Genomic DNA, 12996 nt, shown 5'->3' on the forward strand with positions numbered 1-12996 from the left:
AACAGAGACCTCTCCTTAACCGAGGCATTCTTGAAATCATCTGTACTTTTATGACTGTTCAGAAAACAGAACATATTCAGCATAGTTTTTTTTATGAATAAATCTACAAATAAAATAAAGACTTTTTTTTTAAAGGCAACAAATAATCGTTTGAATAATCATGATTTCAATTATGACAAAAATAATCGTGATTATTATTTTTTCAATAATCGAGCAGCCCTAATTTAAACTTTGGGGGCAAATCTATCTGTCTACAGTCAAAAGCAATGGCATGACACTGGCCGGAGCAGGAAAACAGAAATTGTAGCCGGATTCTAGCGGTACAGGAGGGACACCGTGCCAGAATGCCAAATGAGAGGCCCAGGAGTTAGAGTGCGTCCTTATCCTCTCTCTCTGACTATGTGCCACACTGGCCCTCTGCTGCTAATGGCTGGAGAAGGGCCACTTAACTCATAATCACTCCACTCTCCCCTTTGGCTCTGTCCTCCTGCATATCAGCCCCGCTCTCGCCGCTGCGCTTCTCCCTCTGTTGACTCTGATCTCTCATCAAAAATGAACCGGAGATCAAGAGCGGGACAGTGGCACTCCCCCCCCCATCTCCCCCCAGGCTCTGGTTCTCCTGTAATCACACCGAAAACGACTGCCGCTCTAATGCACCTCAACTTTGGAGAGTCGTTCTGTGTCACGGGGGGGGATCATGGGTAAATCAGGTCACAGCACCATCACCATCATCATCATCATCATCATACAACTACTCTGCCCCCGTTCCCTTCAGAACAATTACTGACCCCTCCATTATCATTTGCCCCACAGAAAGCCTAAAAGAGGCTTCATTGCTCTAGTCTAGTGCACTTAGACCTTGTTTCAGCAGACCCCTACCAAACCAGCAGCGAGGGCTTAATACCATCTTTTACTTTTTATCTTGTTTATCTTAATATTCTTTATGCATGCCCCAATAGAAATATTCCCAAGTTTGTGAACCTGTTCTCAAACAATGGCAATAAAAACTATTCTGATTCTGATTCTGAATTCTAGTCCTATTTTGGGACGAATGGAGATACTTCGATCATGAGGAGCATCAGGCTGACAGGTCAGAAACAAAATATCAGTCAGCCCGTCAATAACATCGAAGGAGAGAGAAGGCCATCCCACTTGTATATGGGTCATTGACATGAGTGTTAAATTTCTTTTAAAAATAATTGGATCATTTCATTGCATGTATCACTTTATTCAACAATACCTCAGAACATTGTGGCACAATTGTGTATTAAATATTTTTCAAATAAGCGTCATTTGGGAAAATTAATAGTTTTAAAGCTTTTGAGAAAACTAAAAAACTTTTGTCCGACAATTTTTAATCTTAAATATCAGGGTGGCACTACAGTAAGAACAGGGCTTTTAATTTGAAATAAAGAATAGCAACAGCAAACAGGATATGACATCAGCCAGAAGAACAAGTCGTCTTTATGTCTGAGTGAAAAGGTTTGATAATTGAAAGAATTGAGAATAAATAGATTATTTCCGACTCATTGGTAAACTGTCACACTTTCGGTGTCAGGTGGTACAACCAATGTAAATATTAGGAAAAATATATTATTAAAAAAAAATTACATTTGTTTTAAAAGTATTTTTTTTACAAATGCTAAAGCTAATGTAAGAGTCCACATAAAAGCCAATTTAATTTGAAATGAGTTGCTAATGTTACACACAGTTATCTGTGTCAATCCCTCGTGGGGCCTTCGGTCATTTTGACCCGAAAGCCACTGGAACCCGCGGCCTATCAAAATGACCCAAAAGCCACTGAAGATTTTTGTAAAAAGAAGCAGAAAAAAATGAAATGTATGGTTATTTTAAGGCTCTTTTTTGGAGTGTACATTTTTTTACATTAGGGTCTTGAAAGGGTGCAAAATTAAGGGCCACACGAGGGCTAGAAAAAAAAATTGGTTGGCAAATATCCAATACTGAACCAATAATATAGTTCTGGGCTGACACCAAGCACTCCGTCCCTGGTCCTCTGGTTTAATTACTGATTCCAGCATCAGTCTGCTACAAATTACATATGAAATTCTCAGAGGAGAAAGGCTCTAGGATATACTTGGCAAAGATTTTACTTTGTACAAATTTTTGGAAACTATTTAAATTTGAGAAAAAACTTTGTTGCGCCACCTGAGACTTTTTTATACACAGAAACTACAAATACATCAAAAAATACATTTAAACACTTTGAAATGTTATTTAACAAACATAACTTGTTTAAACACATAATTATTGTCTAAAAAATATGCCTGCCATCAATTTTGAAAATATGTTTTTAGACCCCTTATACGTCATTGACCCATATACCGTATTTTCTGGACTATAAGTCGCACCCGCATTGGCAACTACCTGGGCACAGAGGCGCAACTGCACCGTTGACAAGATATATAAGTCGCACCTGATTAAAACTATGAAAAAAAGTGTGACTTCTAGTCTGGAAAATACGGTACTGCAATTAATGTTTTTAAACATTTTTTTGAAGACCTGTCTTTGGACATAAAAGTTCTGAGTAAATACCATTTCCAAATGTTGTCCTTGTCCCATCAATTTAACGCTAATGTAATCAAGCCACGCAAACGGCCGATGCAAGTCATGACAAACACATCCAGAAGAGCAATTGTCATGAAAGAGTTTTATTGAAATTTGCCAACCCAGAACAAGAAAGAGTCATTACTTTGAGGTGACCCATGCGGAGACAAAGCAGCAACGAGGGGAGCACTGATCCCTGATGTGTCCCAGCGCAGGACAGGACATGTAGAGACTGTCACAGTGCAGACTTGTGCTGAGCTGCTAATGGACTGCTAATAGGAGTGACTATAGCAGAGTGGAGCCCCCTGTAGTTGAGACTGTCACGCAGTGTGATTAATAGCGCTCCTCTGTCCGTTCCTGTCCGTTCTCCCACCTTTCCACCAACCCGCCTGTCCCACTGGCCTCCTTTATGTCCTTGCCGCCCGCCGCATTGCACGCCTCTTGCGCGTCCCCCCGGAACAAAACAAGAGGAGATGATTGCACGGGGGAATCTGAAATCATTATTAAACTGCACAAGTCAAGTTTATTTGCAAAGAGCCAGCTGTAAATGACTTCACGGTCCTCAAGACGCGACCAATAAAACAGGTCTGATTCGCTAAACACAGCCAAGGAAAACCTCATTTGCAAAGCGAATGGTTAAGAGCCTTTTATATTAAGCAGACGGACGAAAACTAGAAGGCTGGAAATGCAGGTAAACAGCTCCAAATGAGAATGAAAAGTTTGTTTGTTGAATACATTGTTTTCACTTGTGCCACTCTCCAGCCTGAATAATTGTAAGGGCATGATGAGAAAGAAAGGCTTTGGGGGGGAGAAGTTGAAAGAAATGTGTCTGTTTTGATGCTTCAAATGAGCTACAAAAGACTGCATTTTGTGCTTCTTCCGAGAACAAATAGATGAAGTGAACAGCATAGTTGGGGTTATGACGGTTCGGTGACTGCCGAATGGAAAATTTCACGTAAATATCCACTGAGTCCATATTTAATGAGAAAATGCAAGCTGGTGGTGTGCCTTATATAAAGCGTGACATCATGCACCGAAAATACTGGCAGGCTTTGTCAGAAACTGTTATTTTCTTTGCGGCAGCGAAATAGACGAGTTCCTGACCCACTCCACGACAGCAAGCCCTGAAATAGCTCTCTATACATCTTGCGCTGTTATAACAATACTGTATGACATCAAGTGAAGCAGCGAGGCCACATTTCACAGTAATTATCACGAGCCAACTTCCAAAGCTCACCCCTGACCCCCCACTCAGGAGCTTTCACACCGTGCACACTGTTCACTATGGCCTCTTCCTTTACCTGATCAAAACACAGTGTGTCCCTGACTGTTCCTACTTCCTTCAGTGACACCAAATTTGTGTAGTAAGACCTGTTTTTTTTTTTTGGTTTCGAAGGGGCTATCACGAGAGGTAATTTACAGGAGAGGCTTCTGGAGCACAATACACTCATTGTGCATACAGGCGCTGTTTACGGAATGATCGCGGCGGCTGTAATGTTAGCGTCCCCTAAGGAGCCAGTTGTCAGGCCACAGGGAAGACTTTTAGAATAATAATGATAGGAATAACATTCACTTTTACCTACGTACGTAACGGCCCGGGGCTCGAGTCAGTTAGAAAATAAGGGGAAGAACTCATGCTGTGCACTGACTCACAATATTTTAAAAGCCATTTATAGTCAAGATCCTGTAACGTTTCCCTCCATAAACAATTCTCGAAGGACGCATCAACTGAAAGGGTAGAAACATGGAGCACATAAGGGTAGCATTGTGGAAAAATTGAACTGATCCGAAAAAAAAAAAGTATAGTATGGTTGTGGGTAGAGGTGGGTAATAAAAGTGGATGTAATTTAAGTCATATTTTTTTAATTGAGTGTGTGGATTTAATCTGACAGCTAAAAAGTAATATATAAATAAAAATACAACCCATATCAACCCATATTTTTAAACACATAAGTGAATTCAAAAATAAATAAACTAGCAGATAATTCCATTAAAGATAATTAAAAAATAATGTAACACTCTCTGTGACCTCTATTTTCTTGGCTGATCGGTGACCCAACACCCTTTATCAACATGAACAAATAAAGTATTTTTTGTTCATCTCAAAGGTAATTAGACATAGGTGAACGATATAAAATGCCATGCCCAATAAGTAATGACCCCCAAGTTGCAAATCACTGATATATAAAATAAAACAAGGGTAAAATTGCATAAATCACTATCGGATTTCGGATATCGTTGCCAATACTGCAAAAAATACGATATCGGCTACAAATATCCGATACTGAACCGATACTACTTTTGACTCTCAACGCCGTTAAAAACAATATGGGCATGTTGCATATCATTGTAAAGCTAAGAACAATCGCTAAACTTCGCAAATGTATTTTTGATCGCCGCGCAAAATTCTGCGGTTAGCAATTGCGTGCTAAAGCTAGCGGGAGCATGCTAGGGCTAACGAAAACTAATCAAGGCAGGGTCAGAAACTATGATAGAAATATCCAAAATAGCCTAATGATATAAAATAACTACTGCTCAGTTAAGTGTTTGTATTTTAGTTAAAAAAATAACTGATCTCACATATTTATAATGATCAGGTCACTTCATGTGAGTTGTTTATATTAATGTGACCTAAAGCCTGTCATATACCCAAGGATATTTAGTTGAAAAGTCATCCTTGTTAAATGTTTATCCGTGAGTTTATCAATAGATATAATTGATGTGTAACATGACAATAAAATATGACTTTATTGATCTTACAATGGGGAAGAGTCAATACATTTTTTCACTCAGAGAAAGACACTTTTAAGACAGTCTCTTGGTATTGGTAAATATCGGATATCAGCAGGTACTCAAACCCAAGAATCGGTTTGAGAAGCAAAAAAGCTGGATTGGTGCACATAAATATCAAGATATAATGTAAGTCTTATGAGCTCAGAAACTCACTGTAACTTCTTCATCACCACATTGCTCTTAAGTGAACTGCCTGACACATACGTACATTCAAACGATGGACACATAAATCATAAAAATCACAGCTCTGCCTTCAAAGTCAATCGCTGAAATGTTTTCTTTATGCGCTCGTAAATTGTAGACACTGCACGTTTGAATACTGGAGCTTAAAGATGATTTAATAGCTGGGAGGTTTTCCTCAAGCCTCCCCTTCCTTTTTAGCAGCTCCCCCTCCGGAGCCCAACTCAAATGTGAAATCAATATCGAAACTGTAGCTTACTTCCAAGAATCACTGCTCAGCCCGGGTCAGACAGCAAATCACCGCACTTCACATCTGCCCGTCAGCACAAGCATTTCTGTCGGCTGATTTGTGCGGAGAAGACAACGTTTGTTTGAACTACACACAACAAATCAACATCAACCGCGCGAAAGTCGTCTCTTTCATTTCAGATGCATCTCCAGAGCTCGCGAGACACTCATTTCCACGTTGCATACGTCACGTCATCAGATGTGTGTGTTGATAATGCGGAAACTGTGCCGGCTCATTTGAGTTGTGCAGCCACAGTGATTAAATCAGCCAAGGTATTGATGATTCATCATTCATAATCCTATTCACAATGCATCCCCCTCAGCTGACATTTTTGATCAAATTCCAGACTTTCCCGTCACTTATCACGACCATAAATCATGCCACCGGTCTTCTTTTGTATCGTCAGCATTTGAAAGCTTAGACAGATAATTTCCCGCCCTACAGGACATCCATCGGCTCTCAGGTTGACTCCTTGAATACCCCCCCCCCCCCCTCTCTCTAACTCTCTCTCTTTCTCTGTAAAAACCACACAAAACGCTGGCAGACAATGCACATGCCTGACGCTCCCCGCAGACATACCAGGAGCGGATCCCAACCGGCTACTGTCACAGAAGTCTCGGCTTGGTTTTCTCGCCGCTCCGGAGCTCCTATCTGCCTCAACCTGTCTGCCTTTGTCAGGAGTTCAGCGGGTTAATGAGCACTGTGATGTCTACAGCATCTTTCTGTTTGGGGCGAGCAGGCAACACTGTAACGGTGGATACGGTGACATTTGCAACTAACAAAAACAGGGACATTTCTCAGGTATGAGCAAAAAAATCGGGATGAACAAAAGCATCATAACGAAAAATAGGTAAGGTCTGTCAATATGTGGGCAGATTTGCATTTCTAACAGCCAAAATGTCCCTGGGATAGAAGGTTGAATAAATCAAGTGTTGTTTTTTAATATTTACCAGTGAATTTCTATGTAAACGTCCTATAATATAGTTTAGTGGAGCAGTAAGTCGCTACTAAAGTGGAAATATCTGAAGAGTGTGATTGAACAACCTGTATGATAAGATATGTTGAGGAAAAATGAAATAAGAGGATGTGTACTTTACACTGCAAGAAAGTAATAAACTAGATTAGTATAAACGTCTCAATTTGAGCATAATCATTTTGACTAGTTAAGATGTTGTTGTTATTTTACTTGTTCTGACTCGTTTCAATACATTTCGTCCTTATTTCAAGTAATTTTCTTTGCCAATGGGGTTAGAAATTTTTACTTTCTTATTTTCAAGCGAGATTTACATTAGAACGGGTCTGAAATGTCCTCAGACAAGCAAAGTAAACTTGGTCCGATCAGGAAAAGTGTGAAACGAGTGATACATTTCCTCAAATCAAGTCAGCAATGCAAACTCCAAAAAAAAAGATGGCGCCCGTAGACCCAACGTGGCTTCGGGCACGGGCGATGTGTGGCCATGCGATCCACTTTGAATCATCAGTAGTTTCACACCCAACTAGTGACTCTCTGGTGCCACCAAAACAGAGCCCATTAATTAGCCCCCCAACAATGTTCTGCTCCTGCATCGACTTCTTCTTAATGGACAGAGAAGGACCTTTTCTTTTTTTTCTTTTTTTCATGTTCCAATGACACTGGGCTCTCTGGGGGTTCCGGGGATGGCTATTATGTCATGGCACCCTGGCCCCTGAGAAACCGGACCTCTCCCTCTACTGCTCCCCTCTGCTCTGCCTCCTCTGCCCCCTCTTCCTCATTAACTATGTAGGAGGAAGATGGAAGGCCTGCAAGAGCTAGATAAGGTTACTTACTCGTAGACCCTCTGCTCTGACTGAGAATGTGGTCAAAAAGCAGTGTTAAACTTCGGAGGGACATACCAGCAGGCCCCCTAAATAGGAAGCATGTGATTATCACTATATTTTGTATAGAGATTAAGTCTAAGCCCTTGTATGATGTGCAATGTGGAATGATTTCATTTAACATTCGGTCAACATTCTCTCACACATGTTGAAGACTATGAATGTACCATAAATAAAGCATAGATTACAGCAATTATGATTTGAGTTTCGTGTTTTGGATACAGAGGCAAATACAGATTTTATCTTTACAAAACTGGAGCCGAATATAAAACCCACAATGTATTACACCCGAAACAAAAATGCCCACGGGATTAAACCAAGACGAAACCTATACTTGGACTGAACTCGGATTACACCACGGCACTATGCACAACATTATCAATACATTTTAGTTTCATGGGGTATACATTGCACAACTATCTAGAAATGTGATCGTATATAAGTACTTGATGAGGGTATTGTTCTGTAGCGCCACATACGACACGTTTACTTCCACTTGAGTGTGTGTGCTCGAGGGCCAGTGACTCCTCAAATCCTGCTTCTTCCACTCATCTCCCCTGCTCAGTAGTCAGACCACCTACTGTATATACCTTCTGGAGACATATACAACACACTTGGCATGTGACACGCATGTACAAACACATCTTGAACATACAATCTCCCCCTGATGGGTTTTTTTTTCTTCCCCAGCAGCCCTTTGTTTGACCGAGAATCCCACTCAGCAAAGAGAGCAGCAGATTAAGTAAATGGCTTCAGGTGTTGTGGCATTATCTTAATGCTTTCCAGAACTGACAGTTCCCGCAGTTTACACAAAGCATCATTCAGCGGCGCACACATCTCCCTGCACCGGAGGAACAAATAACTGTGGCATCGAAATGGCTCCTGCGCTCGGAGAAGTTACAATCACCCTTTGGCAAACAGCGGCGAGTCTGAAAATAATTGACTTACATGGGATGTATTTTGAGCAAACAGATGAAACTGCAGTTAGGACTTTAGCCTCATTTTTCATTAGTTAGCGTTTGACCAAATAGCTTTATCTTATCTGGGTCTGTAAATCACTCATTTGAGTAGAAATAAAACAAGGAAGTGGTTCAGAGGAATTAAAACTTTGAATCAGTTTGCCCTTCATTACGCACAACATGGAGTGAGTTAGAAATGAAGGCTGTTCTCGTTACATCACTATGAGATTGATTTCTTTGTACTACACGCTTCACAGCCAATTGTACGCGGTCAGCCATGATTTTAAATGTTCTTTTTGCTTTTGACAAACATAAGCAGAATCCTTACTTCGGTGAAAAGGAAGTTCCTGAGCGTAACTGGAGAAGCGCCACATAAATATTTAAACACCATGACAGCGTTTTTGGGGGGGGAGGCATTTATCATTAGTTACGCATTAAGTAATTGGATCGCTAATTACAACCAAATTACGCACGTAGGTACAACCTCATTAACGTGAGCAGTCGCCAGTCATTTTAGCAAGCGTCCATTCTCCATTCTGTCCTAAACAACTCAGCTCGTGCGTTTAATTTTTGGCACTTCCGCGCACACACAACTTTTAACGAGTTGCAATTTCAAGTTTGCACACCGAAAATGCTGCTTTTTTTTTTTTCTTTTCTTTTTCTTTCTTTACCTTGAGCAGCGGTGGTCTTCAACAGCAGGAGTACACACAGCCAGGGCAGAGGTCGCATCGTTCGGGAGCCGTGTCTGAACGCTCGCCCTCCGTCTCCGTCCGTCCGCGCGCCGTAGCCCATGATGAAGAAAGACTCCAAACTCCCGGGTCTGACTCCGGGGTCTGAGGCAAGTCCCGCTCACTTAGGACTAACGCCGGGACTGAATGTAGCCTCGCCTCTGTGATGTAAAGTCCTATCTGAACCAAATGCAAGTCAACAAAAAAGGAACAAAAAAAAAAAGAGGGTTAAATTGCGGTTTGGTTAGAGAGCCGATCTAATCCAAGTAGCTTAAACACCTGAAACGTTGCGGTTTAAGGGGAAAGAAGCTCGCGCATCGCCTCTCGTCAGCTCAGGAAGGTGCATTAAAAGCGAACTCCGTTTTGGTCTCCCGTCACACGCTCGCGCCGACCAGAAGGCAGCACGCTCATGCTCCGTATGTTCCCGAGCGCGAGGAAAAGAAAAAGTCCTCCGGTAAAGTCGCTCCTCGCACCTCGGCTGCCGTGTGTGTGTGTGCGCGCGCGCTCCTCTGACGGGACTGAAGTCGCGTGAAGGAGCCCCGTATCCTAGGGAGACGGCCACCTCGATCCTCGAGCCAATCACAGGCAAGTGCTGCGCGGAAGAACCTGGCGGACGGCAGTAGCAGCCCCAGAAGCGAGATCCAGTTAATATAACACAAGTCAGATGAAGACACCGATTAGCCACGTTAAAAGTCGAGGTGTGTATGTGCGTGTGTGTGTGCGTGAGTGTGCGTCCTCGGAGCAGGATTGTCGGTGGATGTCCGCTGGAGAGGCAGGGGCGGACCCGCTATGCATGCATGATGTATGTGCATTACATAGCCTACAACTAATGTGTTTATTGTTTGTTTGGATCCAAAGCTTCTTGTGACTAATTGAATACATGTTACATTTGGTGACCCCTTTAGAGTAGCATCTCCCTAGTTAAACAATAGTTTATTTCATCATAAATATCTATCATTTTAATCAATAGTTTGACCCAGTTTAGGACAAAGAAATAATAATCTTTCTTTTGTTGTGTTTCCAGCTCTGTCTTAAGGGAGCATATTTACTGCGGGGCTATAGTATTTCAAACAGGTGCTTCCGTCCTCCGCTGGCTGTGTTTGGGTGGACATAAATCGTCATTAATTTTAAGGCAGGCGCTGGAACAGGAAGCCATCATTTTTGTGGCTGGGTCCTTGTAGCACCCTTGTTCAGGCCTCTCTGATTGTTATTTAGGAGAAGTTAAAGGAAGTCTCTAAACCAGATCGATAAGAAGCCACTTACTCTCTAATGCACATGACTTTTACATCACAGAGGGGCATTTATCTCAGTGATTCTGATAAAAGCCTGGACTTATATGCATGACAGATGTCAATGCCACTGCACTGTTTGTGAAATATGAGGGAGACACCATCTCTGCCTGACAAAAACTAAATCTAAAGATAATGAGGATGATTCAGATTATTTTATTTTTTTATCTCTGTGATGTCATAGTCATCAGTTGTCATCCAGCTGGTGATTCAATCCTGTTCTATGCAGGAAATCACCTTCTTTTAGAGATAAGAAAGATAGCAGTTATAATACTGGCAATAAGACTCCACCCGTTCAGTTCTCAACACTGCTGGGTCACTCGCCCACGCAACCAACCAGTATTCACTATCACTGACACAAGACAAAGTGAATCTGGGTTTGAGCCTCAAATGTACTCGAATAATGATACCATATTTTGTTCTTTTTAATATCAGCAGGCCTGTTGGAGCTCAAGAACCCCGCAGACCACATTGGTTACTTTTCATTATTTTGCCGTTAATACTATACAATTCAATATTACTTGACTGGAGGAATGGTTTTAGTCAAATAAAATCATCTTTGAGAATAGTAGTGTATGAAGGCTTTGCAGACCATTGGTGCAAACAGATCCTGTAAATATTCCCAGACCATGGCTGACTCCATAGTGATGCAGTCCACTCTCTCCCAAAGGTGCTCTGTTTGGCCACGGTAAGGAGAGAGCTCCGGCTCGGGATATACAGAGGTCACTGCAAATGAAACAGTTCACATTTCAAACATCTTTCCACTCGTCCTCATCCAAAATGCTGTATTTCGAAAACACACAGCAAAATAGCATTGCTTTGAGTTTGATGACTGACTTGCTCTTATGACGTAGTAAGTTACAGGAGGAGCGTGGCTTTAATATCAGCACAATGTTGTGTTGGTTTGTCCAGCTGCCACACGATACAACAGAAGCTCTTTAAGTTCTATGGGTCCCACAGAAAGTATAGTTTTAAAATGTAAACTAAGACAATATATGTGAAATAACCAGATACCAGAAAAGCCAGATTTTCAATTGATTTAAAGTATGACATTTCTAAAGTAAAAGTGAATTATGTCAATAGTGAGCAAATAATCTGTTGACCAGCTTTGTTTACAAGCAGTGTTATCCATTTTGAACATAAACTATACTTTTCTAATGAAAGATCCACGTCCGTCACCCCAGAGTCATAAAACAAATCTCAGATGATTCTCTCATGTGCGGATGGCTCGCACTGGCCTGCCTTTCCGGGGGCTCTTTGCTGCTTGAAGTGGAGAGTGCTTCTGCGGCCCATCCAATTCAAGGTTAAATAATGTGTGCGGTCGGAGATGTCGGCCTGCACACGGCCACGCTACAGAGCAGACCTTTATTTGTGGACTGTTAACTACAACTTTTGTTACTCTCCAGTGACTTCTCTGTGTAGCTGCTCACTCAGGTTCAAAACTGGCATGAAGAATCCAGTCCTGTGCCAAAGTCGCCATGTGACTGAAAAGCTTACATTTAGATGTATCTCCTAACAGAGAGTTTAATATATTATATAATATCACATATATATATATATATATATATATATATATATATATATATTATGGAACAACATTTCAAAAGAGACTCAAGGGAAAAGGCAAGTTTATACCGTGCATATCCTTCACAAGGCAACTCAATGCGCCTGAAAAAGACTGACTCAAAGTGAAGTGTGAAGGTACAGTCACCGTAGAGTAAAAGTAGAATATTATATGTTAGGGCAGCAAAGGGGTGGAATATTTTCAAACAAATTTCCAAAGATTTTCTGGAACTTTAGTTCTAAAATTTGGGAATTTAAAATAATTAAAGACTGTCAAAACGTTTAAATACTGAAAGTAATAGCTTAACTTAATTTTCTCATTTTATATTTTGATAACAACTTCTAACTGTTGATCTCTGTTTGGTTTTCTGGATGTGAGTGTCTCTGCTTGGTAAAACGTTTAAATATTTTTTTTTTCGTTGAATAAACAATTAGTAAACTGAACCATAAAACATGCATTTTGAATAATGCCACTCCCACTCAGACCTATAAGTGTGACATGTAATCATGTCTGAAACACACAAGACATAATCCTCATCTTCAATCTGATTCTTGTGCCACAGTTTATATTTTTATGTAAAGAAGCAAACTTCAGTTGTGTTAATTCCCTGTTTATTTCCATTAATTCACACACATTTCCATTTATTCCCATGGAAAATGTACAACTTTGAAAATCCCCTGAATTTTGCAAGCCTGGTTATAATCATTTAAGGTATTTTAGGTTTAAGCAGCTGTGAAAGTGCCACGAAACTAAACATTTAAATAACTTGGAACAA

The 12996-nt window shown here is 40.9% G+C and overlaps 1 protein-coding gene across 2 annotated transcripts in view; it reads right to left on the minus strand.

Moving 5' to 3' along the window:
* unc5cb (unc-5 netrin receptor Cb) overlaps positions 1-9529 on the minus strand; it is a 153476-nt gene extending 143947 nt beyond the window's left edge. For both annotated transcript variants that reach the window (XM_079580940.1, XM_079580941.1), the window contains exon 1: positions 9312-9529. In XM_079580940.1, the coding sequence (XP_079437066.1) occupies positions 9312-9432 (121 nt within the window). In that variant the 5' untranslated portion in view covers positions 9433-9529. The remainder of the gene's footprint in view (positions 1-9311) is intronic.
* Positions 9530-12996: the final 3467 nt, after the last annotated feature.

The sequence above is a fragment of the Gobius niger genome, assembly GCF_951799975.1.
Source record: "Gobius niger genome assembly, chromosome: 2".
In the NCBI taxonomy this organism is placed as follows: Eukaryota; Metazoa; Chordata; class Actinopteri; order Gobiiformes; family Gobiidae; genus Gobius; species Gobius niger.